This window comes from Lasioglossum baleicum, chromosome 6 (genome assembly GCF_051020765.1).
Source record: "Lasioglossum baleicum chromosome 6, iyLasBale1, whole genome shotgun sequence".
In the NCBI taxonomy this organism is placed as follows: domain Eukaryota; kingdom Metazoa; phylum Arthropoda; class Insecta; order Hymenoptera; family Halictidae; genus Lasioglossum; species Lasioglossum baleicum.
The window spans coordinates 6,868,298-6,894,134 of record NC_134934.1 but is presented as its reverse complement, the minus strand read 5'-3'; the positions used below and the strand labels follow the sequence as shown (position 1 = coordinate 6,894,134).

General features: G+C 40.2%; 1 protein-coding gene across 4 annotated transcripts in view; it reads left to right on the top strand.

Moving 5' to 3' along the window:
* The window catches only part of LOC143209248 (solute carrier organic anion transporter family member 3A1-like), a 74,585-nt gene extending 49,890 nt beyond the window's left edge, over positions 1–24,695 (top strand). For 3 of the 4 annotated variants that reach the window (XM_076424645.1, XM_076424643.1, XM_076424644.1), the window contains 14 exons: positions 3,105–3,419; positions 6,257–6,457; positions 8,380–8,433; positions 9,307–9,412; positions 11,485–11,701; positions 12,196–12,339; positions 12,920–13,135; positions 13,224–13,331; positions 13,702–13,935; positions 14,221–14,763; positions 15,778–15,967; positions 16,044–16,232; positions 16,377–16,528; positions 17,485–24,695. In XM_076424645.1, coding sequence (XP_076280760.1) covers positions 3,211–3,419; positions 6,257–6,457; positions 8,380–8,433; positions 9,307–9,412; positions 11,485–11,701; positions 12,196–12,339; positions 12,920–13,135; positions 13,224–13,331; positions 13,702–13,935; positions 14,221–14,763; positions 15,778–15,967; positions 16,044–16,232; positions 16,377–16,528; positions 17,485–17,783 — 2,862 coding nt within the window. In that variant the 5' untranslated portion in view covers positions 3,105–3,210 and the 3' untranslated portion in view covers positions 17,784–24,695. The remainder of the gene's footprint in view (positions 1–3,104; positions 3,420–6,256; positions 6,458–8,379; positions 8,434–9,306; positions 9,413–11,484; positions 11,702–12,195; positions 12,340–12,919; positions 13,136–13,223; positions 13,332–13,701; positions 13,936–14,220; positions 14,764–15,777; positions 15,968–16,043; positions 16,233–16,376; positions 16,529–17,484) is intronic. The other variant, XM_076424646.1, reaches the window with a different exon arrangement.
* The last annotated feature ends 1,142 nt before the right edge of the window (positions 24,696–25,837 follow it).

The window sequence follows — 25,837 nt, the reverse complement described above, 5'->3', positions numbered from 1 at the left end:
GAGAGTTGGAGAGAGAGGGAGAGTTTCGTTTGGGGCATCGCGTACGAAATCTTGCCTTTGTCGCAAGACACCGAGACCGGACCACCGCGACGAAAGTTTCGAATCAACTTGCGCAATTAACGCGTTACGTAAACGAAGGCTTCGCCCCGTGTCGGCCGCCGTACCTGAGCTCGCGACGGTGCATTAATTAATCTGACGCCAATTAAAGTTCCGGGCTGGCGGACGAGCCCGGCCAACTTCCGTGCTCGCGCGAGCCGAGATCATTTCGGACGCTTGTTTTCCGCTTCTGATTCACTTTTTCATCGGAATCTTAACAAATACCGTCTCAATGATATTCCGCGAGTTTTTATAACAACGCCTGTAGCTCGGAGATATTTATTTTTTATATAGTATTTATATACAGACGTTATAGCGTTTACTTACTTGTGTAACGTCTGTTGTAGTTGTGTTTTAGAGTTATTTAAATTGAAATATCTCCTGAACTTCTAACTTTACGACATACATAGGTTAGTACTTTTTTATAGCGAATGTCCAGCTGCATCGATTGATGTGTTAAAAAATACCTCATTCCATTTAGAAAAATGAAGGTGACCTTCATATCTAACAAAATAGTATAAACACAAAAAAGTTACGTACGCCATTGTGTTGCATATAAACTATTTTTTCCTTTTACATGTTTTTCTAATATTTGCTGTTTACAAGAAAAACGCTGGCTAGTAATACCGTGAACACCCTATACATATATCGTACACGGGGTGTTCATTTGAAAACTTTCCAGCCGAATATCTCGACGAGTATGAAAGATATTAAAAAAGTGTAAAACACGTGTCCAAGGATTTCGAGAGGGAAAGAGGGTCGCATTATCAGTTTCTTATTTGGGTGGCGTTTTCAAGGTCATTTGAAGGTCAACTTTGTTTTTTCAAATGGAAACCTGCGGATAAAAATTGTGCGCGGATAAAAAAAAAGTGTACTACGAAAATTACTGGTCTTTTTACGTACGATGAGATCCCATAATAAAAAATATAGGTATCCATTTGAAAAGACAAAGTTAACCTTGAAATGACCTTGAAAACGCCACCCAAATAAAAAACCGATACTGCCCCCCTCTTTCCCCCCTCGAAATCCTTGGACACGTGTTTTACACATTTTTAATATCTCTCATACTTTTCGCGATATTCGGCTGGAAAGTTTTCTAATGAACACCCTGTATATTTTATAGAATACTAAAAGCACTTTTAGTTTTTCCCGAATTTTCCATTTGTCCGTGATACTTTTCCAATTTTTCTTATCCTATAACACCTAGTTCGGACTAATACGAACATTTTAAAAAAAGAATTAGCCAAATCGGTCCAGCCGTTCTCAAGTGATGCGCTTACCAACGAACAGCATTTGATTTTTATTTATATAGATTTCTGTCGGAGTTTCTCCATGCTGCGGATGTTATGCACTTATGAATAACAATAAGGCAACAATTTTATTGAATGTAGTGCGTCATCGTTTTACGACTTCTGTAACAATTTTTAAATGGCAGTCTGTTATTAGGTTACCAGATCAACTTAAAAAAAAATGAATACCTCCTATAAGCGAGTGCCATTTTAATTCTGGTACGGATTGCTAATTACACTGTTCAAGCTAAAAAGCTTGCAGCACGCGTGCAAAATGTAATTGCAACGGTACCGATTGTCTTCCACTGTTCCCCAGCTGATGGTAATTATCACGCGATAGTTTCCTCGGAACGGACAAACAAATGGTGGCATGGGAGAGGAGCAGCTACAGTTATCCTTCTCTGTTCTTAACGAAGACGACAGCGATTCCGCTCTGGAGCGCTCGAACCCGCGTTGCTGAACGGCCCTGACCTTACAGAAGCCGGTTCGTTGAACTGTTCAACACAGAGTTGTCAATTGGACGCACGATTGCATCAAATGCCGTCGACACGCGGATTTGCTTTTTCAATGCGACAAGTTCGAGATCTGTCGTCCTCTGACACACACGTTCGCTAATCGAGTGCTCGAGTTCACTCGAAACTCGTATCGCATTCCTCGCGATTGTCGTTCTGGTTATATCGACGCGAAATCAGGCCAAATTATTATTTCTACACCATTTTTTTCTGTCCTTTTTTGGTTTTTCAGTCCTATATTCGTTTAAAAATGAATGCGAAATCAACATTCTCTAGGTTGATCGTAAGGGATGCAATTTCTTCTTTCGGTAACAACATTCTTCGATTCTTCGAATGTACTTACCATTTTTATTTTTCACTAGGTCATATTTGCCAGAAATGCATAAAATCCGCGGTCTAGGGATAACCTTGAAAACGATTTCACCTTTTTGTACACGTCGAAAAGCCTTTTATTTTAAGCAAACATCGTTAGCAAAGGATTTTATCTCATTTTTCAGAAAATCGTTGAAAGTAATACACTGCATTATTACAATTAATACAATCCTCGTGGAAAGTTGTTCTGGCTTTACAATTATTCGAGACATAAAAGTACATTCAGTTCATTGATTCATTCACGCACGAGCTATAACGAGACACTGGAAGACTCGGTGAATACATTTCGCAACGTATGCATGTAATAAAATAAGATTCGGTCGGTTTGATCTCTCTCGGGAACTCTCTCGTCAATATTTGATGCGATCCAACAGATATTGGTTGAAGGACAGCGAGAGAGTAGGTGCAAAACGTGTAATAATGATAGGAGAACGCTGGAACATTTGCTAGAGGATTATTATCGAGCGAAAGGAGGAGGGAGTGCGCGTTGGATTGGAATATTATATGCAAAGAAAAATGAGAAACGGAAAGGAACGTTCAGCTAACGTAGAGAGAGAGAGAGAGAATTAGGTGTGGAAAAACACGTGAGAAATAAATCTAGAATAGATTTATCAAAGGCATGAATAAAGTCGGTCATCAAGTTGTTTTGTAAAGGGAAGAATCTGGGGAATACTCGAAATTTAATTTAAAAACGAAAACGGATAAAGGCATTATTTTTTATTATTTTTTATTATTCTTTATAATGCAAATGGGTTAAGGGCTAGCGAAAACGTATTTTCCAGACGAGGAGAGAAGAAATTCTACTAAGACAGCATTTTTATGTTTCTGTTCGCAGGGAACGGAAGCACGGAGGCAAAAATGTCGCCGGTAAAGCCGTAATTCATCGAGCTTTGTAGGAAGCGGAAATCGCGAAGAGAACCGAAGTTGGACGGAGGAAGAAAATGGCGTCCACCAGCGGGCACAAGAGGAACGGCTCGAGTTCGAGCATGTTCGCCCACAAACGCACCGAGTCCGGCGGCGGTTTCATCGGCCACAAACGCTCCGAGAGCGGTCACAAACGGGCCGAGAGCATATCCAGTGCCTTTGGCCACAAACGATCTGAAAGTGGCCACAAGAGGAACGAGAGCGGCGGCGGTTTCGGGCACAAAAGGTGATTCTCACCCCTCTTCGTCCGAACGGAATTTCTTAACGCGAGGCCACCCCTTACTTTTCCTCTACTTAGGCCCGACAGCCTTCTTTGTACGAAAAAGAACGCTGGGAACAGCTTCCCTTCAGGATGTCCCCGCTTGTACCCCTCCCCCCGAACGTTTCTTTGGCTTTTTTCCACGTCCTCGCTGCAATTCGAACGGCACCTGCCTCTTAATTTAATCGTTTGTGTCGGGGAGAGTGCCTGGACGTCTTCTTCTTTCAGGAAAATCGGCCTCTAAGTGGATCAGACCGTCTTCAACTAATTATTAAACTGCGGAGAGTTTCGGCATTTTTGAACTGTGTCGCTGGAACACAAAACACGAAAAATGTCCTTGTATTTTAATAATATAAAACAAAAATGAATCTCATTTAAAGATTTAAAAAGCTGCATAGCTTGATCGTTCCTTATTTCATTGAAACGAAAGTTTTGCCGCAGGTTCAGAACACCATTGGGAAGTTTTTAGAAATATTCATAGAGTTCTCAACTTATTAAGTGACCTTTTCTTAGAGAAAATTAACCCGCGGCTCTGTGCAACTTTAAAGTAACTTCAGATTCACTGTATGTTAATGTAACTGTTTAAACATGCATGTAACACTGCCTTATTTCTCTATAATTGTGAAAAACAAAATCGACACCCATTTATTGACGGAGTAAAAAATTGTGAATTGTAAAAGATCAGCGTTTTTTTTACAATGTGAAATACCACATCTTAATGGCTGATCCTGCATTAATATTCGCTTCAGAACAAAAATATTCCGCGCACGGAAAGCCTCGATCTCCTATTTTAGCTTCCTGTTTCGAATCCCGACAAAAAAACGGAGTTGCAGAGTTTATTTTCTTCCGCGAACTATCGACTCGAAGTAGATATAAATTGCACACGATATTGCCTCGCGTATATTACCGCGGGACCGCGGAAAAAAAAGTTAATATTCAAACCAGTGAAAAATCGTCGACATGGCTATGCAATTTCTCGGTGTTCGACGGTGTGCACGGTGTCCACGGGGTGTTTCGCGATGGGTTCCAAGGGGGTGAACGGGAAAAATTCAAATAACACGGGAAGAAGGCTCTTGTTACCTCGCGAAGTAATATGATCCTTCTTCGCCTAACCGGGATGGGGGGAGGGAAGGTTTTCTACGTGTAATGTTTAGGTAAGTACAGGTTCCAACCGTCCAGGGGCTTCCAGGATTCTGTTTGTCTTCTCCCTTCCTCGTTAACGAGACGGGGAACCAAGAAATTGCGTTTGAAACAACGACGTAACAAACCTCCTGTCCCATGGCATTCGTATTTTATTACGTGTCCCGATGGTTGCGCACTGAGCACGGGGAGGAGAGTGTCGATTCCTCGAATGAAATTAGAGTGATCGCTTTCGCGGTACCATTCCGACGAGTTAAACGGTCTAGATTCCTCCTGCGAATTAAATGCAATTCTTTTTTGTTCTTCATTGGATGTGTCTGTAATATGTGCAGTTCTGTAAAATGCATTAATTCTTTCATTACATTCGATGCAGCGTTGTTTAAGCATCTTTTTTACGAAGCGCATAAACTCTCCAACCCCGTAAATGATTAACCGGCGGCAGTGCCCACGTGAACTTCTCAAACGAAAGTATCCACGTGGAGTGCTCATGGACCGCCAGTGCAAAGTAATATTTGTACTTAATGTTTTATGTTTATTACCACGTTTATATTAGCTTGCCGAGTTGTTGTATGCGTCAAATCTTGTAATCGAATTTTAAACCACTTCCCGATGTGCTAGAGACTTGAAACTTTAAACATATCTCAGAACTGAATGACAATGCAATATCAAAAAACAAATTTTTGAAAAACTGTGCGTCTAGTAGAAAAAGAATTTAATGTTAACCGTCACACCTCGTACGCGAAAAAGACTCTAAAAAGTAGACAATAAAAAAATATATTTAACAAACTTTTTAAATGCCATGCTTATATTAAAGTGCACTAAAAAGGAGAAAATAATTTTTTTAGGCATTAGTCACTATGAATAAAAAAGCGTGGCGCGCCCACGAAGATTACGTCAATATAGTTTAGCGCTCCACGCTTTTATTTATAGTCACTATAATGCCTAAAAAAATTATTTTCTCCTTTGTAGTGCATTTTAATGTAAGCGTGGTTTTTAAAAAGTATTTTTTTAATATATTTGTTTTAACATCTATTTAAGATATTTTTGTTAAAATAACAGTATAAAATACATATACACCATACACAAACTAGTTATCAGACCAGTCATCTATGCTTTCTGCCTCACCCGTATGCGTATCCACATCAGAACAGTTTCGGGATTCTTAATGTTTTTGTTACTTACATCAATAAAGCGGTATCGGCTTTTAAGAAGCTACATCGTATTGGAAAACGGTAGCGAAAGAAATATGAAAAATGGATAGCATATCTATCCATCTGCCACGTGGACACTGCCGGGTTAAGAAACGAAATGGACGTGCGAATGTTAACGCATGTTTTCTAATGTTCTATATGAGAATTTAGAAAAATACTCGATTACGAAGCGCATAAACTTGTTAAATAAAATCCAACTCCAACCCTGTAAATGATTAAAATATAGCTCAAGGTACCGGTTCATGGATGTTCAATTATTCGTGCAGCTAATCGAAAGCTGGCTGGTACACTTTTAATCCGGGCCATATATTCGATTATCGGATGTATATACATATTACTCGCGGCTAATGAGGGTGTGGGGTTTAAGAGAGCGAGAGAGAGAGAGAAGGTTTGAAGCTAATGGATCGGTTCCAAATTGCTCGCTGACCTTCGCGTTCTATCTAACGTTTCCAGGTCCGAGTCTGGCAGCAATTACCATGCCGGGCATCGAAGGAACGAGAGCATGTACGCCATGACGGGACTGTACGCGGAGACCGCGGGAACGGGCGGCGACGAAGCCACAGACCCGTTGCAGGCAACCGGCAGCAGACTGACTCACGACACCGTCATCAGGTGTCACAGTAGAAATCCCAGTTCTGGCCTCGTGGACCATAGGTGAGTGTCCAGAACCAGTAACATGCACTCGAGGTACATATCCCGGAAACGTCTATCCTTGCGCCGCGCCGGGACACGTCCAGCAATCATCGAATCTCTGCGATGATATCCTCAGATAGAAATGGAGGATTGGTTTACGCTGAGCCACGGAAATCGGACGCTTCTCGCGATCTACCACAGGCTAGGTTTCATTTTGGAACCGATCACGCTGGCTCTTATCTATTTTTTAATCCTGGACCGTTCCTCCTATGGATTTCACACGATTTTTCACGATGTTGAATAAAGTCAGGGTAATTATACGGAAGAGGGTACACCTCCACCGATTTTCGTGACCTTGAAATATGTTGCCGAGGTCATCGTTCTGAAATATTCTCGTAATCGTACTGCGCTATATTCTCAAAAAACTGTTGCTGCTAATAGAATGGTCTGGGTTAGATTATTGCATATATTTCAAAATTCGTATAAATGCATTGAGTAATATACAGGGTGTCTCAGCTGAAGGAGGCCACCTAAATATCTCCTTTATTTTTAATGGCACAAAAAAAATATTTATAGCATAATTTAATTCAGGCCTGGCCAACCCTAAAACCAAAAAGCCTTTGAATTAAAATGAATTACACGAGGTGTGTACCTTACCGTTCATACGTTGCATCCTTCTCTCGTCAAGTGCGGTCTTCGTTTTTGTCTGCGCATTCCTAAGTTTTGGTCAACCGCACAGCTAGATTCGACAAGCTGTACACGATCTAAGAAACAGCACGGTTCCGACGGTTATTCTTATTGTTAGATGAAAACTTTATCGGTTCCCTTACAAATAAAAAATACATGGTACCCGATCAGAAGAATAAAAATTGAAGCTTCCGATTTCCGTGGAGCAGAGCTTCTCCTATAAAAAGTAGGTTGTTCGTTAGCGAACCTAATAAATCGTGCCAAGCTGTTCAATCTTCGATTCGCCCATTCTCGGTCGGATAGCCCAAGGAAACGTGCACATTACGTGACTAACAATTGTCTCCTACGTCACTCTTGCGTCACCGTTGACAAGTTCTCGCACACAGCTCCTTCTAAGATAGCTCTTTCTCTCCTGAACAAAGTAAAACCGGGAGAAAGCCGTGTCGAGCGTGTCGCGTACACCCGAACAGAAATTCCGTTCGCGATCGGCCGTCGGTTTGCGAAATCGGCAGAAACCCTAGAGACGTTACGGGGATTCGCGGGAGAAAGGTTCGTCGACAGGAAAATTGCAACACCTGCGAAACGTGAAGAGTGAAAGCATCGAATGTGTTTGACCGTGACACATTTGCGCCACATGAAATAGATTATTCCGTAATTGACGCTCGTCATCGGCTTCTCCTTCGGACACTCCTTTCGATCGAAGCCTGTCTCGATCGTAGGATCTCGGGCTCGAGGTGGAAGAAGTATGACGTTTTCACACGGCACCGTGTAAACTTTATTATTAGACGCGGGAAGGTTTATGTGGTTCGACTGCCTGCAAACTGGAGATCTTCCGCTGGAAAATTGCAAAATTTAACGATCTTATGGAGTCGCTAAGAAATAGCTGCGTAAATCAATTTTTAACACTTTGATCGGCAGCTCTGGATCCGCCAGAGCTCTGCGAGTTTCAAATGTTCTTGCAAACACGGCTACTTGAAAAACTTTGGGCAATTTATAGAATAGAGTGATGGGTGTAATTAACGATTTGATTGGCAGATTCGCTGCTGGGACAATTCTCCTTCTTCTTGAAAAACAGAATTGGTCATCAAAATTTTAGCGACTCAAAGAATACTGTATGGAACCAATAATAAGTTGACTATTTACTTCTTCCACCTGCTGCACTTTACTAAATAAATCTCGCCGAATCACGCACCCACTGTACATCACGTGGCACAAGATATTCATGCTTCTGGTTTCTCGTTTTTGCCGTTTTTCAGAGATTTTATCATCAAATGTCACAGCAGGAATCCCAGTGCTTCCATGGTGGACAGGTAATTGTTGGATTTGTGTAATTAACCGCGACACGCCGTGTAACATAAGCACACCGAACGCTCTCACACGACTTGTACATTTATCATTTGCAATAGTCTCTTGTCAGTAAACAAGCTTTACCTAGCAAATGGCAGTACAATCGCGGAAGAAACAATGATGTACATCAAAACCTTTCAATCATGAAAGCAAATTAAAACGATGGAACACGATCATTTTCTACGTCATATCACAATTAACTATAATTGATCGATTCTATCTTCGTAATTCGCGATTTCTGCGAATGATACAAACCAATCGTGATGAGACACTACCTGTGTTTGTCATCAATGATATCATTTTCCTACTGTTATTGCACGTTTATGCAATCGTTGCGGAATAACACTACAATTGTATACAAACGGTAACGCGAGTTACAGAAGCCAGTAATTCTAGTTGGATTAACGAAAGTTAAAATACCCAATAATTGACGATAGCAAGTTCATAAAATTTTATTCTCTAATCAATACTAATCCTAAATACTAAATCTCGATTGTACTGCAAATTTCGACTAAAAAGCAGACGCGATCTAACAAGAAGTCGTTTTAACAGACTCGATCTTAATCCTCAAGTGCACGAGTTGACGAGACCCATGAATTACTCTACCGTTTCAATCTTCTCGAAATTATATTTCACTAGTAGTTCCATGTAACGTGGAGACGCAGACAAAAAATTGTTTTCTCCCGACCCGTGCATTAAAGGGTTAAAGAGACGAGGCCCCAAATGTATCCGCAACAGTTTGAAAGCGGGAGTTTCGAACAATTAGCGATCTCGTAGCCGTGCAGGCTCTCGGGTTTCTGAAATGTTGTGTTTTTCATTGGCACGCTTGAATCCAGGACGGAGAAGGAGAGACCGCAGACACCGCCGTTTAATCCAGACTCAAAGGACTGCGGAATCCTGAGCTGCAGACCGGCCTTTATACAGAGATTCGCCGGAATAAAGGTACGCAAACTTTTCTCCCCTATCTTGCTGACTTCTTCGAAATCCCCGTAGATCGGGGCAGCCGGGATTTGTTTAAGCCGCGATCGATCCCCCCCCCCCCCCGACTCGAGAAAACGGCGCACGTGGATGTAAGTATTGTATGAGCGTTCGTGAGTCATCGTTCGAAAGGATACGACATACGCGTCGACATTCCGTGAAAGGATTTTAGCCACTGCGGAAGATGCTAATACAGGTTTTGCGCTCGAAATCCTGCTGTTCTGAATTTGATCCATTCATTTTTCTCATAAGTGCAGAAAATCCGCAGTCTACTTATCTTAGTAGACCAGACAACACCTTGGATTCCATATTGCCTGTGGCAGGAAGTCGTAACTCTTTTCGACATGTTTCCAAAGGTTAGAACGGTGTCTGGTCGCTGGTGGTCTATTTTTTTTATCTCGAAACGCTCTTTTTAACGTTCGAGCTACTCTTTTAGCTCATATCAATGCTCCTCGAGTTTTGTGTTAAGCTTCTCCGACACTCTCAAGTTCTTTTCGGACCACTCCAACCTTCTCGTGTCCGTTTCAACACACTCGGATGCTCTCGAGTCTATCGCAGTATACCCTAACTTAGTCTAGATATTCCACACTCATCCAACTTCAAGCTCTGGTCCTCTGTAGATCAAAGCCAGGCCACTGTCATTCGAATCTGCTCCAGCCTGTTCAAGTTTGTACGAGATCGTCTGAACATGCTGTAGGTCGGTCTAGTTTGGCCTAGTTTAGTGTGGTTCGTTCCAATTATATCTAAACGCAGTCCAATGCTGATAACTTCGGGTTTAGGTATTCTTTAGTTGCGAGCCGGTCTATTTCAGTAGAGTTCCATCTCCTCTAGGTGGCTCAAGTTCGTGGCAAATACATAGCAGCAACACTTTTCTGATCCACTTTGTTACAGTTTAGTCAACTTTGGTTGGCTCTAGTTCCCTCTAGGCAGCTCTAGATGACTCTAGTGAGATCTGGTATACTCTAGTCAACTCCAATCAACCAATATTCTCTACGATATTCATCTTTCGGGCGCGCTGTGGCTCAGTGGATAGAACTCGCGACTACGGATACCGTGATCGCGGGTTCGAATCCCGCCGGTACCTCTGGGAATATTTCCAATGCAATCTTATCATTGGAGAAGATTCCATGTGACATCAAAAACTGTGGTGCCCACGGTGGTTCGGAATCCACCTTAAGGGGGTCAGATTCTCGCATTTCTATTTTTATTTCTATTTTTACGTTTACGAGGCGTAATTTCCATTATTCGGTAGCACGTAGCTGCCGCAGCTTTATGCTTTCGAATAATGCAAATTACGCCTAGTAAACGTAAAAATAGACTTTTGAGGGCGATCGCGGCCTAGATTGATCTTTTATCCAGGGCCGGCCTTCTCTATAAAGGGGCCTGGGTGCAAGAAACTATTTGGGGCCCCAAATTTTTTGTAAAGTAAAAAAAATGTACGAACACGAACATACAGGCTAAGTCCGAAGAAACAGAACACCTAAATATCTCCGTTATTTTTCGTTGTACAAAAACACTTCTTAGGACAAAGTTACACTGTTTGAAGGGCCACATGTAACGGTGCAAGGGAAAACATTTTCCGCACCCCCAGATGGGTGGCCCTGCTTTTATCTAGCGCTTTAGACAGCGAATCTTTATGAAGTGGAAGTTCATTTTCTTCCTCAATATGTGTAATAGATTGACAATAATGTAACAGAATTTTTGAATTCTTCTAATGGTTTTACTTTTTTAAATTACACCTTCTCATTTTTGTCATAAATGCATAGAATACGCTGTCTACTAATGACCATAAAAATATATTCATCTTTCCCAGTGGCTAAACAATTAATATCCCCATTAGTACATCTAAAAAAATGATTTTAAATGATTTTAAGCATCGAATGGAAGAATAAATGCACCGTAAATGTCTGAAAATTGATGTTCATATTGTACAATGGTAAATTGAATGATTTCAACTTAGAACTTTGAGTTGCATTAGAACTATCAAAGATTTGAAGCTGCTGATTGATATCATTGTGTGTTTTAATTGATTGCAGGTGTTTGTGTTCCTTCTATCGTTTCTCGTCACGTTACAACAGGCACTTAGTTCAGGTTACATAAATTCTGTGATCACGACCATAGAGAAAAGGTTCGAAATCCCGTCCAGTCTATCAGGCGTGATCGCGAGCTCCTACGAGATTGGAAACGTCATTACCGTCATCTTCGTCAGCTACCTCGGTAGCCGTCGACATATACCAGTATGGATAGCGATTGGTAAGCAAAATAATCCACCTACTCTTAATCCCTTGAAACACTTTTTCCATCCCAGATGAAAATTCTGGGTACAGAATTATATATTGAATATTTTCAAAATGATGGGAAATTATGACCAAAGAAATATACAATATTTTTGTCACCGGTTCAGATATTCATTGACATTCTTAATCCCTTGAAACTTGTTTGCCATCTCAGATGAAAATTCTGGGTACAGAATTATATTTTGAATATTTTCAAAATGATGGGAAATTACGACCAAAGGAATATACAATATTTTTGTCACCGGTTCAGATATTAATATTCAATTGGAACACATTAAAAAGTGTCGTGGAGAGCCCCGTTCTTCCGTTCTGTATAATGTGGATCAGACATTGATACATATTTATAGATCTGGCAAGATCGAATGGAACACGAGGTCCGAGCGTTAAGGGATTAATAGCATCATATTATCTGGCGATCGTCGCAGTGCCGTAATGTCATTGAAATTTCAGGCGCTGTAATAATGGGACTCGGATCGATGATCTTTATGGTGCCACACTTCACAGCCGAGCCTAATTTGATGACGGCTGCGAACAACTCCAGCTCCGACAACATTTGTCGGGGCGTATCCTTGCGTGAACAGGACATGGGACTGGGTAAGAGTTTTGAAGCAAAAACAAATTGAAATAATCCACGTGAAAGAACAAGCTAATTTCAAAAATACTTGAAGGAAATTATGTATCAATTTTACCCTTAGCACTCTGATGGTGCTTCAGAGTCACCACTAAACATTGTTCGAAATATTCATTATACAAAATATTGTTTAGATTATTAAATATATTGCTATCTAATCAATTACTAAACATTTAAGTATTGTATGAGGTGTTCTATCAATTTCATATCCATATAATGAAAAAAATCATACAGAATAGAATTATTCTGGGTCGGAAGAAATGTTTAATTTTCGAGTGAAAATAGCTCCGAATGCAAAGGGCTAACATTTAAGATGTCTATTATCAATTTAATTATGTTGACATAAATTTAGTTTGAGGCAGAATGTAAATTGAATGTTTATTTGAAGGCTCAGTATAATTTGGTGATTATCTGAATGGAGCTTCTTCTTCTATTTCGCCTTGAAAAGACACGTCGCTTTAGAGTCACTTGATCCGAATAACGTGAATGCTTTTTCTTCTGTAAGTATGCTGGACAAAGAATATAAAATGATTTCCTTCTTAGGTCGTTTGTCGTCTGGATTATCATCTCCACCGCTGGCACCACACAACAATTTAAGAGGCGATAATTGTATTCAAGGATCCCCATCCACTGCTGGCCCTGTTATGTTATTTGTACTTGCTCAGTTATTGTTAGGCTGTGGTGGTTCTCCTCTGTTTACTCTTGGTACTACTTACATAGATGACCACGTTCGTCCAGAGAGTGCTTCTTTATACATTGGTAAAGGAAAATATGATTACAAAATTATCCAAAGCGTTCGAAGAAGCGTACAATTTTTATTAACCAATACACATTGTTGTTTTTCCAGGTTGTATGTACAGCATGGCAGCATTTGGACCAGTTTTGGGTTTCCTTCTTGGAGCTTACTTACTATCATTTCACATGGATTCCTTTTCTGGAACTATCATCAGTATAGGTAGCAAATCAATAATCTATTTTCTTTTTATATAAAATGCTTCAGAAGTATTTGTGATCAAACTCTGAAAGGCTGAACTATTTACCATAAAAATGAAAACAGATTGCGCGAAAGGTCAATGTCTATAATGGTTTTTATTCTGCATTTATAAATACTTGAAACCTTCGCAAATATAAATATTCTTATCAATTCTTTCGCGTTGTACAAAATTTATTTAATACAGGACATTGTGTAACACATATACTCGCATTTCGCTGTCGAAAGAAATCGGAATAATTTCCTAGAGTTTGCTCACACGATGTCAAAACACTCGGACACATTAGTAACCAACAGAAAGCAAGAAAGAATAATGATAACCATTTTTAAACAGATCCAGGCGACCACAGATGGGTCGGCATGTGGTGGGGTGGATTTCTGCTCTGCGGTCTGCTCTTGATCTTAGTCGCAATTCCATTCTTCAGTTTCCCAAAAACGCTACAACGCGAGAAAGAGAAGATACGAATCATTGAGAAGAACAAATCATCCTCGCAGAAAGAAAAAGAGCAATGCAAGGAGCCGAAGAAAGAAAAATTGGATGACAGCGGTTATGGCAAAGATGTGAAAGGTAAAGAAATAATCTTGAAAAGTCAGGTAGAAAAATAGTAATTTGTGTATAAAGGAATTGAGTCCATGTTATGCATTTTTGTTATGCAATTGTTGGAAAATTTAAAAAATTCAAGATATCAATATATGATTTCTCATCTATTAAAATCATTAGAGGAAGGAATAACATGGAATTTGGTTTCTATTTATTGCAATCGATGCAGGCAATTTTTATTTTGCATTAAGGTCTATTGATAGAAAAAAAGCATGCCAAAATGAACTAAAATGTTGAAACGTTTTCTCGCAGATATACCCAGAAGCATGTGGAGGTTGATGTGCAACCCGGTGTACGTGGTGACCTGTTTGGGCGCCTGCATGGAGTTGGTGATCGTTTCCGGTTTCGTGGTGTTTCTGCCGAAGTACCTGGAGACCCAGTTCAGCCTTGGGAAAAGTCAGGCGAGCGTGTTCACCGGATCGATCGCTATACCGGGAGCCTGCATCGGTATCTTCTTCGGCGGATGTTTGCTCAAACGTTTAGAATTAAGACCGAAGGGTGCGGTCCAGTTCGTCCTTGTCTCGAACATCATATGCCTGGTCTGCTACGGCCTCCTGTTTTTCCTCGGCTGCGACAACGTTAAAATGGCTGGGACCACTATTCCGTACTTTAACAGCAGCACGAAGGGCCCCGAGCCCTTCCAAGTAAATCTCACTGCCGCATGCAACTTCGGTTGCGAGTGTCGAATGACGGACGTCGAGCCCGTCTGTGGAAACAACGGTCTGACCTACTTCAGTCCTTGTCATGCGGGTTGCACTGCCTTCAGCTCGAAATCGAATTTCACTAACTGTGCATGTAAGCATTCCTCGTATTACCGTTTAGCTTAGTATTGTTCACTCGGAATATACAATATCCCTCGGACCGAGTTCATTGATGAGTGGACTGTTGATTTGATGTATTCATGGTATTCATCTTCATCTTCAAACGGCAATATCTCGAAAGTGAATGTGACTCCCACTAATATTCGGACACTCTTAAAAACACCGTAACTTTTCAAATATTGGACTATGCGATTTGAACTTTTTTGGAAAGCTAGAGCAATTAGTTTACTACAGGATGTGAAAAGAAATTTTTTCAAAAATTGCATTTGACCGGAATTGTAGAGGAAATACTAAATGTTGCATTTTACAACTTTTTTATGCGGGCCTATATTGATATTTTGAAAAATATGTTTTTTAGATCTGTGTGGGTTATACGCATTGTGAAAGTTTCATCGAAATCGGTTGATGCGGGGAAAAATGGTCATTGAAAGATGTAAGAATTCTTAGATGTACTGCTGTTATAGGCCGAAAATCGTGAAAATCTGCATATTTTTACCATCTTTAAACGCTTGTAGCTCATTGCAACATCCACCGATTTTGACGAAATTTGCAGAATATGTTTAATTAAAACAGATCTACAAAACGTATTTATTAAATTTTCAATATAGGCCCACATTAAAAAGTTGTAAAATGGATCTTTTAGTATTTTCTCTACAATTCCGACCAATTGCAATTTTTCGAAAAAATTTCTTTTCACATCCTGTAGTGAACTAAGTGCTCTAGTTTCCGAAAAAAGTTTGAATCGTATAGTCCAATATTAAAAAGATTATCGCGTTTTTTAGAGCGTCCGAATATTAATGGGAGTCACTGTATGTGACATGCGGCGTTCTTCCTGACAACCACAGATTTAACCCTGGCATGATGGTACTGGAGTCTATATCTCAATGTTCAGAAGTTCATTTCCAATTAAAAATCTCTAGACCACTTGACCATCTCTCCACTATAATTATTGCATATATTAATAATGTTCGCTATTGTGTGTCACCAGGTATACACGGAAACTTAACAATGTTGCCACCAGCGGCCCCGGAATTCGCAGAAGTGACAGTGGTACCGGTAGCAACAGCCGGCCCATGTACTTCTCCGTGCAGGACTATATTCCCCTTTTTAATCTTACTTTTCTTTATGACCTTCATCGTCGCTATCACTCAGATGCCATTGCTGATGATAGTGTTAAGGTATGTTTCGTCATTAATTTTCATCGCCTCGACCATTACACAATTTTCAATTCGAATATGTTTGTCGAATATATAGGTCAGTCTCTGAAGAAGAAAGATCGTTTGCGTTGGGCATGCAGTTTGTAATCTTTCGACTGTTCGGTTATATACCAGCTCCTATTTTATTCGGTAACTTAATCGATTCTACGTGCTTGCTTTGGAAAAGCACCTGCGGGGAGAAGGGCGGCCGGTGTCTGCTCTATGACATCGAACAATTTAGATACAGGTACATAATTTATGTTGACCATAAGTACTATAGAAAGCTAGAACTACAGCTCTACATAATGCCATATCTTCTATTTGTCCAATTATTTCTTTATTTTTAATTTTTCTTTTGCTAATGGATTATTAACATATATTATGCTTTTAGATATGTCGGCCTTTGTGCTGGCATTAAGATTTTAGCTCTGGCGCTGTTCCTGATCGACTGGTGGCTGGTGAGAAGGAGAAGACAGATGGAGGACCAAGCGCCATCATTCACTGTGAACGAATTCGTAGGGTCAATTATCAGTCTTGACAAATGTAAGTGGATCCAATCATTGCATCTTCCACCAAATGGTCATAAAAAAGCATTTACATTAGATGCTAGCAGTAGAAGAGGCTCACTGACCCCTCGTCTCATGCGCAATTATTTTATTTAGTCAATCGAAAACAAAATATGCGTCCTAAATTTTCTTGATGGTCCACAAAGGAAGAAGAGACACTCTTTCACATGATGTAGTTAGATTTTATCTGAGAGCATCCAAGTTGAAACTTTCAGTAGAGATTGTTTCTTGACTTAAGGAGGTAGACTCGTTTCTAGGATTGCAAGGGTGCGGGATGCGCCTTCTTATTTCTCGATAGTGCAAAGATGAGATTTTTCAGTAGTCAAAAGCGCTACATAAAAGATCAGTCTAGGCTGCGATCGCCCCTCAAAAGTTCCATTTTTACCTTCACGAGGCGTAATTTGCATTATTCAGCAGCATGTACATGTGTAGTTGTCGCAGCTTTATGAAAATAGCTACACGCGCAGCTTGTACGCTTCCGAATAATGCAAATTACGCCTCGTAAACGAAAAAATAGGACTTTTGAGGGTGACTGCGGCCTTGATTGATCTTTTATCTAGCGCTTTTGACTAGTGAAAAACCCCATCGTCGTATTATCGAGAAATGAAATGGTGCATCCCGGGCCCTTGCAATCCTGGAAAAACGAGTCTACACTCTTAATCTTTAACTACCCGCGCTGGTGTATAAAGTACACCAATACAATAATATATGTACTGTTCAGAGCACGAGAGAAAACTAGCGGCAGGGGAACGGGGCAAGAGGAACGCAAAGGCAATCTTCTTAACCCCTTCCCTGCCCGCTAGTTTTCTCTCGTGCTCCGCGCAGTATTCAGTCACACAGTGATACATGTGGTGTACTGAATACACTGCGCGGGTAGTTACGTGAAAATTCAGGGCGCGGGTAGTTAAAGGTTAATGGTGTTTTGTATTGCAGTGTTCGAGGAGAAACCGCATCACCACAACATGGTGGAGGACGGGATCGTCCCGAATTCGGAGACGGCCACGCCGTCCTCGATATCGTCGCCCACCGAGCCCACCAAGTCGACGAACCTCGAAGAGACCGGCTCGTCGAACCAGACCCAAGACTCGACGGAATCGGCGAACCGGTCGAAGAGCGCGATGGACGTCGAAGTTCCGGATACGAGGCAAGCACCTCTGGCTCTCGAAGAGCCGGACGTTGAAGTGAAGCCTCTGACTGGTAAACCCATGGAGAACCATGCACGGAACGTTTAATGTTTGTCGCGCGCTAGAGGCTGTACAATTGAATCTATAATATCAAAGTGGGTGATACACGGGTGTTCGATGGCAAATCATTTTGTCGTCGCAGCAAACCTCTAACGATTTGTGCAATCCTAACTGAAGGGCAGAGGGGAGGGGCATGCTCCCCCGAATCCGCGCCGAGAATCGCCGGGGGAGGAGCCGTGGATCCATGTATTTATGGTGCTAATATACTTTTTTAATAAGATTTAATGAAGAGCGACCGTGATTTAAATTCCGTTGGAACTATAAGTGGAATCGTACATTCGTATATTCTTGCACACTGGACGCAGTCCGATGATATTTTTACAATGATTACATTTTTGCGTGGGATGTATCGTTTACACCGGTACGAAATGATTTGCCATGGATCTCCATTTATGGTTTGGCTATTTTTAGGAATTAATATCACTAGGGTGTACATTTTTACGGCGATGCGATTACTACGGGGTGATCCGATCCGTCGGTTGCCGGTTGTTTGAACGATGGTGAACATGTTTCAAGGACTCTACAGGGTGATTCAACGACGAAGTCACGCTATGTTTTTCCTTCTGATTTCACAAAAAGAGTGGTGTTCTTTAGATTGACTCCTTTCTCGGTTTAGCGTAGTGTCCTTTCGTTGACCTTGAACTGTGCTTCGCGTTAAAAATAGTGTTTCTAACGTAGAGTGTGTATTAAAACCTGTTTTCTGTAGTGGCAAATACTCAAAAGATAGATTCTCAGTGTAATTTCTGCAATTACACGTTAATATCCTAATTAACAGTAGGTGTTTACTATATCACTACTACAGTTATACTTATCTAGAAGAAAGCGTGTAGCGTATGCAAACATGATATAAGATGTGATACCAATACCACTTGAGATAAGGATCCGGTCTCACAGCGAAACCTATGATCATGATATTTTTAAGGTGAAGATCAACTCAAGGTCGGTCGGCGGATGCGTGTTTGCAATTCCTCCTGGCCTCAACTATTCAAGGTCACCCGTAAAACGAACTTCAAGTACTTTGCATGTCCTCGACATCTCTTCGTCGTTGAATCAACGCGAAGAATCGTCGCCATTGTTCGACACCGACACAGTAATGGCAACGGAGGTTATGGGTCACTCTGTACATGTCAATAAATAGGAACATAATAGGTGAATAGAAGGTAGCTCGTCTCGGACACACATTGTAACCGGTGTAGTAACCTAATCGCGAGGGACTCACGGTGTCCGAAACGAGCTATGACAAAACCAGCCTTGAACGGTTTTGCGAAACAAGACAAAAGAACAAAAAAAAAGGAAAAAGATAAAGAACGAAAGAAAGACGAACGATAGGAGGAAAGAAGATAGCGAAAAGCAAAGGCCAACAAGGACAAACGTTGTAAATATAAAAATTCCTGCCTTAAGAAATACAAGACTAGACAAACGTATATTTAAAAGAAAAAAAAAGTAATCGACTAAGTGATAGAGTTAACAATTCTATATAATGAATATCATTGATTGCAGATCGAGAGCTGCGATTTATTTTATAACTAGTGGTTAGGCTTTCTCAGAAATGAAGTAGTCAATTTAAACGTATAGTGATGTAAAACACGGACGACAAGGATCGTAGTTGACTCGTTTGCGAATACTTTTTTTTCTTTTTTTTCCGTTCAAAACCACGAATTGCAATGGCGTAACATGTTCCACTGTTCTCCTTTCAATCATTTTCATTTGTTCTCTCGGTTCCTGCCCTCGCGAGGGAAGTGGGCGAAACCAGAAAACTACGCTTTTGAAACGAGCGACGACGCCTGATCTCGAATGTTGTTTTTATTTGTTTTCTCTTGTTTCTTCTCGAACGTACATCAGCGACATTATTTTAAGAGCTTTCCGAGAGCATTAGCGTGTAACCGGAAACGGAGACGATGCTTCGAATGCGACGATTGCGTTGTCGCACTCGTGTCCTATACCGAATGAATTCTATGCTTCCACGCAACGAACGAGCAGAAGGGAAAAGACGGAAATGAAAGGGGACTCGCGACGGTTTTTGTTAACGAATAACGATTACTCGGCGAAATCAAGGGTCAATTGGGATTAAACGTCACTCCGAGACACGTCTCGACACTAAGTTTTGGCCTCGGCCGCTGTCAATAGCTCGCTGACAATCGGCGAGCCCGAAGCAGTGGCGGATTATGGATTCGCAAGGAGCAAATTGAGAAATTTAAGAACCCTACGGAAAATTGTATATTTCTGACATTCAGAATGGACCCAGACGATCAAATTTATTCATGTTTCTTATTTCGTTGATGATGTAACATAGTTAAATACGAACAAGATTTATGGGACTCTGCAATAATCCGCCACTGGCCAGGAGTCTACTTGTTTTGTACCTGAAAGCCTGTCGTATCAATTTTCGATATTACAAATGAAGAGTTTAACGAAGAAAAAAAAAGATATGAAGAAAGCTAACGAGAAAAGAAAGAAAGAAACTATATTAACTCAGGAAAAGAGATTCTATAATGCACCTCTAAACTAAATTGATGGGAACGATACAAAGGAGCCGGATAATATGAATAGAGAGAATCTATCGCTGGATCTATGAAGTCTTAGCCTAAGAGAAAGTGAAATTATTAAACGTTACTTCAGCTCAATTTCCTTTTAAATGAAAAAGAAAAACGATGAGAAACTAAGGAGATCGTACGAGAAAGAGAGATATGAGAACTATGCATACAAAAGACGTTTTCAGAGGAGTGTAATCGATATTTAGATGTTAACACCGTTCTTTCTTTTGCATGAGCCGATGATTTATACTGTTCCACGGAAATGTCGCTTTCGGTACGAAACCGTTCCAAGGATCGCTTGTACGATTCTAGCGTTAATTTTACGTAATCTCAAACAATGTACACTTAAGCAATCACAGAGACATATACATACATACATACCACACTGTTCTGGCTAAAACACGTCACAGCATTTACTTACTTTGAGAAAGAAATGAACACTTAACATAGGCTGCAGGCGTTTACGGGGTTCCCAAATTTTAAAAAAACGAATTACAAACGGTGTCGGATAGGAATTCATTTGTATCGTAAAGACTTCTCATTTGTTCGACTGTACAAAAATTGTAAAATATCATATGCGGTCGTTCTGTTAAGTTGTGTATAGCGAAATGTATGGGAAACGCGTAAAGGCCACCAGTCTACGGCTATGTACGATAATCTCGCACGCTGTTTGGCCCGTCACTGTCAATTTTTCGAAGTGTAGTACACGCTACTATATTTTAGAGGCAATTTTGATGTTCGAACTCGGCCGTAGAACCTCGGGATCCACCGCTCCCGCCATCCTCGAGACCGTGATGATCTCTCTAACTACATATTGTAATGCACTTACATATATTATACATACATATACCTACTTTTGTGATATGAATCTCTATCGAACGGTGGACCCCGGTCACGTACGGCCCCCGCGTAGGAGTTTAAACTAAAGGAACGATGGGGGAAAACCATGAAAGAGATAAAATAAAATAAAAGTGCTGTGAATAGATGAAAAAAAAGAGATACACGTCGAATCAAATACAATTTACACTACGACGGTGAGGATGCATGCGTATCGCAGCAGGGTGGATCGCCTGGATGAGTCACTGTAACTCATTTGTTGAGTATCGCTCTTTTTCTCTCTCTCTCTCTCTCTCTCTCTCTCTCTACTTCCCCGACTTTATCGCGGAGATTATGAACCCGTATCTGTTGTAGGCTATACACGTTACAATGTGAATACCTTGTGGCTTATTTCCAGATAGACATTAGACACGATTCACCGGAGGAATCGTTAGGCGAATGTAATATACAGAAAACAGAGAAAATCATTGGAAAATACAATAGATTGTAACCGGTCAGTTTAGATCTGGATTAAAATGTAGCGCGTTTTGATGCTTAATTAAGGTACAGTTAGGTAAAAGAATCATGTGAATATAATGTTAACAAAAGGATATATCATTGGACAACTTAGCGGTATGTAATTGTGTTAATACGAAGCTTAAGCAATCTGTTTTAACATTTGTATTATGCTGCAGTGAAACCACTGCTAGATAATTGTATAAAATGAAGAGAAGGATCCGATGTTTAATAGAGTATAACTGATAGGGCTTCTATAGCCGGCAAGTTTGAGTCGATTAGGTAAAACGGTTTCAAAAGTCTCCCAAGAGTCTATTTTATCTTTTTCATTTGATCTTTAACTGAGATCACACCAGCTATAGTTTGCTAAAATATTTTATACAGATCATCAGATGTTTGTACTTTTTAAGTGACGAGCTCTTGAAACTTTAATGTCTACATTTTTTGGAGTAGGTGAAGAACACGATAAGTTGAAGTGCAGTAAAGTGTCATTCAGATAGATGCGGCAAGAGTCTCGTTAGGAAGCTGAGTTCATTGCCACAAGACAGGCCACCCAGGTTTCTCGAGCTCTCTGTAAACATGGTCTTGATAAGGTAACCTCGTATGCTGTTCACCGTCCTATCTACCATTAACAAACACAGAACGAAGGAGCTATCGCTTGCGCTATGTAACCCCCTTCCACAGTCAGTTTGTAATGAAAGACAAAATGCGATACAAACACACGGAAACTATAGCCGAGTGTGACCTTCCGGGCTCAAGGTCGTCTCAAGTTCATGCTACCATGTTCTCCATTTGTTTATCAATCTTTAAATTGTTCAACTAGGATATACAGTGACTCATCTTGCTCGAAATGTTGCTAGCTGCTTCCTCGGGATCTTCCTAGGATAAAAATAAGAATTTTATTAATTAGGTTCTTTTTTTCTCAATATACAAAGTACTTGTTTTATTTTTTTATTGAGGATGACACAATGATTATATTAGCAGTAAAGGGTAAAAGCAATTTTCTTTTAAAAACAAAACTGAAGTTATTGTTTTACAAAGTTGAACTGAATAAATAGGAACAGCAATTTTATTCATAAACTAAGAAGTTGTCTTAATAGAAAATTATTATAGATGATTGCATAAGTTCGTGCTCGATTTGCAAATAAAATTCAATGGTCAAATTTTAAAGAATACAGCTTTATTAATCAATTATTTCTACACTTAGAAAAGAATGGTGGCTGTATACATTTTTTTTACACTCCGCCGTGCAGTACAAAACGCAATCATCTGATATCTGTTACGAACGGTACAATGATGAAAAAACTTCCAGTAGTTGAAACGTTAAGATCCTTTTGCTATTTCACTGCACTTATGTGGAAGATTCTAATGGATGTGTGTCTGGAAAAAATTTGCAGAATTAATATGTCAACTATTCAAGCGATTTTCCGAGGAAATGGCTCGCGGATCTATAATCTATGTATACTGTTCACGATCCATCCTGCACATCTGCCAAGACACCGCAACTGTACATATAAATAGTTAGAACGATTTATATCGAACAATTGAAGTTAAAAAAGCGGAGTGTGCGTGGTACACGTATTATATACGACAAAAATATAGATTTTATGTGGTCGCTATTGTTAACATATAACGTTCCGTTTCTACGCGAAACTACGATCGCAGAAGAGGACATAGAAAGAAACTGAAAGAAAACTATAATGATTTCTGGGAGAGAGACGATTGCGCGCGGCGACCCGCACAATTTTTTCACTCGCGTTACTTAAGTATTTTTACAGAAGCCATTTTTTCACGCGCACCTCGACCGCGTTCGTAAAACGACAAGGCGAAAAGGAAAAGGGAAACATCCGAAACGAACCGCGTCGATGTTCAACGTTATCCTCGATCTGATTTCACCTGACCGATTAATTCGATCATAGTATTAAAAACCCGTCTCACCGCGCTACCCTAAACAAAAAATATAAAAAAACAAGATTACTACTACTATTACTACTACTCGTAACGCTAGCGTTTTAACACATCGTTTACGTTTACTTCTAACCGATATAATTATTTAGTCAATTCGAACGACATTTCTGTTTCGTCACGACTATTTGCTGTAATGTAACATTCCCAACGCTACAGTAAAGGAGCAGAAAGAAAAAGCGAAAGAGATTTAGCGTGACTGTGTGTGTATGGGTGTGTGTGTGTGTGTATTGTATGTACGCTTGAGAGAGACAGAGAGAGAGGGGGAGAGAGAGAATGAGCGAAAGAGGAATGGGATTTAAGTATTAGGTGGGAGTTCTAATAGGTAAACGAAAATTTAAATTAAAGAATGTTGTGTACATAGATATTGACTATTATATACAGTAAATATAAACTGCTTATAGATGTAATGTATTTTTTGTAGGGACCATAATGTAAGCAGAAAAACAATATGAAACGTTTTTGATCAGTACCGAAGAGTGATATAAAATTGCGACGGTTCTGTGTAAAGTTTATGAAAAGCAATACATACGTGGTTGCTGAGAGGAACGGGGGAGGGGAAGCTAGAGAGTTTAGGGGATTGCGGGCTCGGGAACAGGGATGAGCAAAAAATTTACTACGGTGTGTTCAAATACATCCGAGAAAAAAGTGTTTATCAAAAACATTTTCGAGCCTTGAAGAATCTCCGCGTGATTCTCGTCTCGAAATGTTTGTGCTCACCTCTGATTCCGAACAGCAAAAAAGAAAAACAAAAAACACAAACGAAGCTCACAAATCAGGGGTATCGAATGTTTCGAGTTAACGACGGAATTGGAGGATCGCAAAACGTGTTTGGCGAGATTGTAGCCCGTTACGTTTTTATTTGTGCAAACGTTCGGAGAAGAGAGCTTGATGTGGCGCCATGTGGTCTGAGATGGATGAACTTCTAGACGAGCGATTTCGAATAATGAATGAAAGACGAGCTGCTTATATTGTTTGTCGAGGAACGATTCGAATTCTAATTAGGGAATACGCCGATACTACGTTTTCAATAATAAATAAACACATATCGAATTTTTAGTATGTTTCAGTTTGTTGTTTTATTTTCCACATTTTTCTATCGGCCGCAGGCTCGGTTTACGTGAACCTAATCGATATTGTTGAACGTCTCAATATTCTTTTCGGTATTTCTTTACATGAAAGGATAGCAATTATTTTTCCATACTAACACTTTCCTGCTATAAAAAAAACGTTACCGGTCGCCATATTTCGTCGAACACATTTTCTTTTAACACACGTCGGAACAGTTCATTTATTGTTCGAAGAAATTGCTGTTCATTCCTGCGAGGACAGGATCTCTTCTGCGAATTAATCGAGACGATTATGGAAAACCATAGGCGCGGCAAACTCAGCTGTCTGCTCAAGGTCACTTCCTTCACTTATGCCGTCACATTCGAACTATAGTCAGATTGTATAATCTCGTTCTGAATTATTACGGTACATTTAAACACGTCTGGAAGATAACAGAAAGATAATATTACATAGAGGTTTCAGTGTATCGCAGGTATTTGGATTTTGTACATTTTCCGCAGGTCGTAGCGTAGATTTATGAACACGGATTTGTTAATGTGTTAATCAATTCATCAGGGTACAACAGTCTTCGAAAAGTGTTTTTGAAAGTCTCAGCTGACGTTGCCGCATACAAAAGCCGTCGGAATAATCGGAAGATCGTCTCGATGCAGCACCAAAGTATCATACCTTCGCAAAAGTCTGTTCATGCGAAATCACGCGGCGTGCAAAAGCATTTCAATCGAATTCCTGGGATTGTTATGCGAGTAACCGTTACCGGACTGCAGACTTTATGCGCCTAAGCTGGGAATCGCGCGTTCGCGATAAAAAGACTCTGTTCAACTGTAATAGACTCGCCGACCTTCCCATCGTTCCAATGAAATTAGAAACAAGACGGAATGAATATTAATGAGGCAGAGCGAGAGGGGGACTTCAAGGAATTTGTAGAACTTCAAGAAGGATAATAATTAAATCGCTCATCAAAAATCAAATTTATACTAAAAGTTATAATTAAAACATCGATATTTGTCTCCATAAAGGTCTGCAGCGCGTAAATTGCTCGCATCACAAATTGATCTTTCATAGTCCTTTTATTTCTCGATCGAACGACCGTTTCGTTGCACCGTGTAACTTGAGAATACTATGCCTTAAAACGAAAGAAAG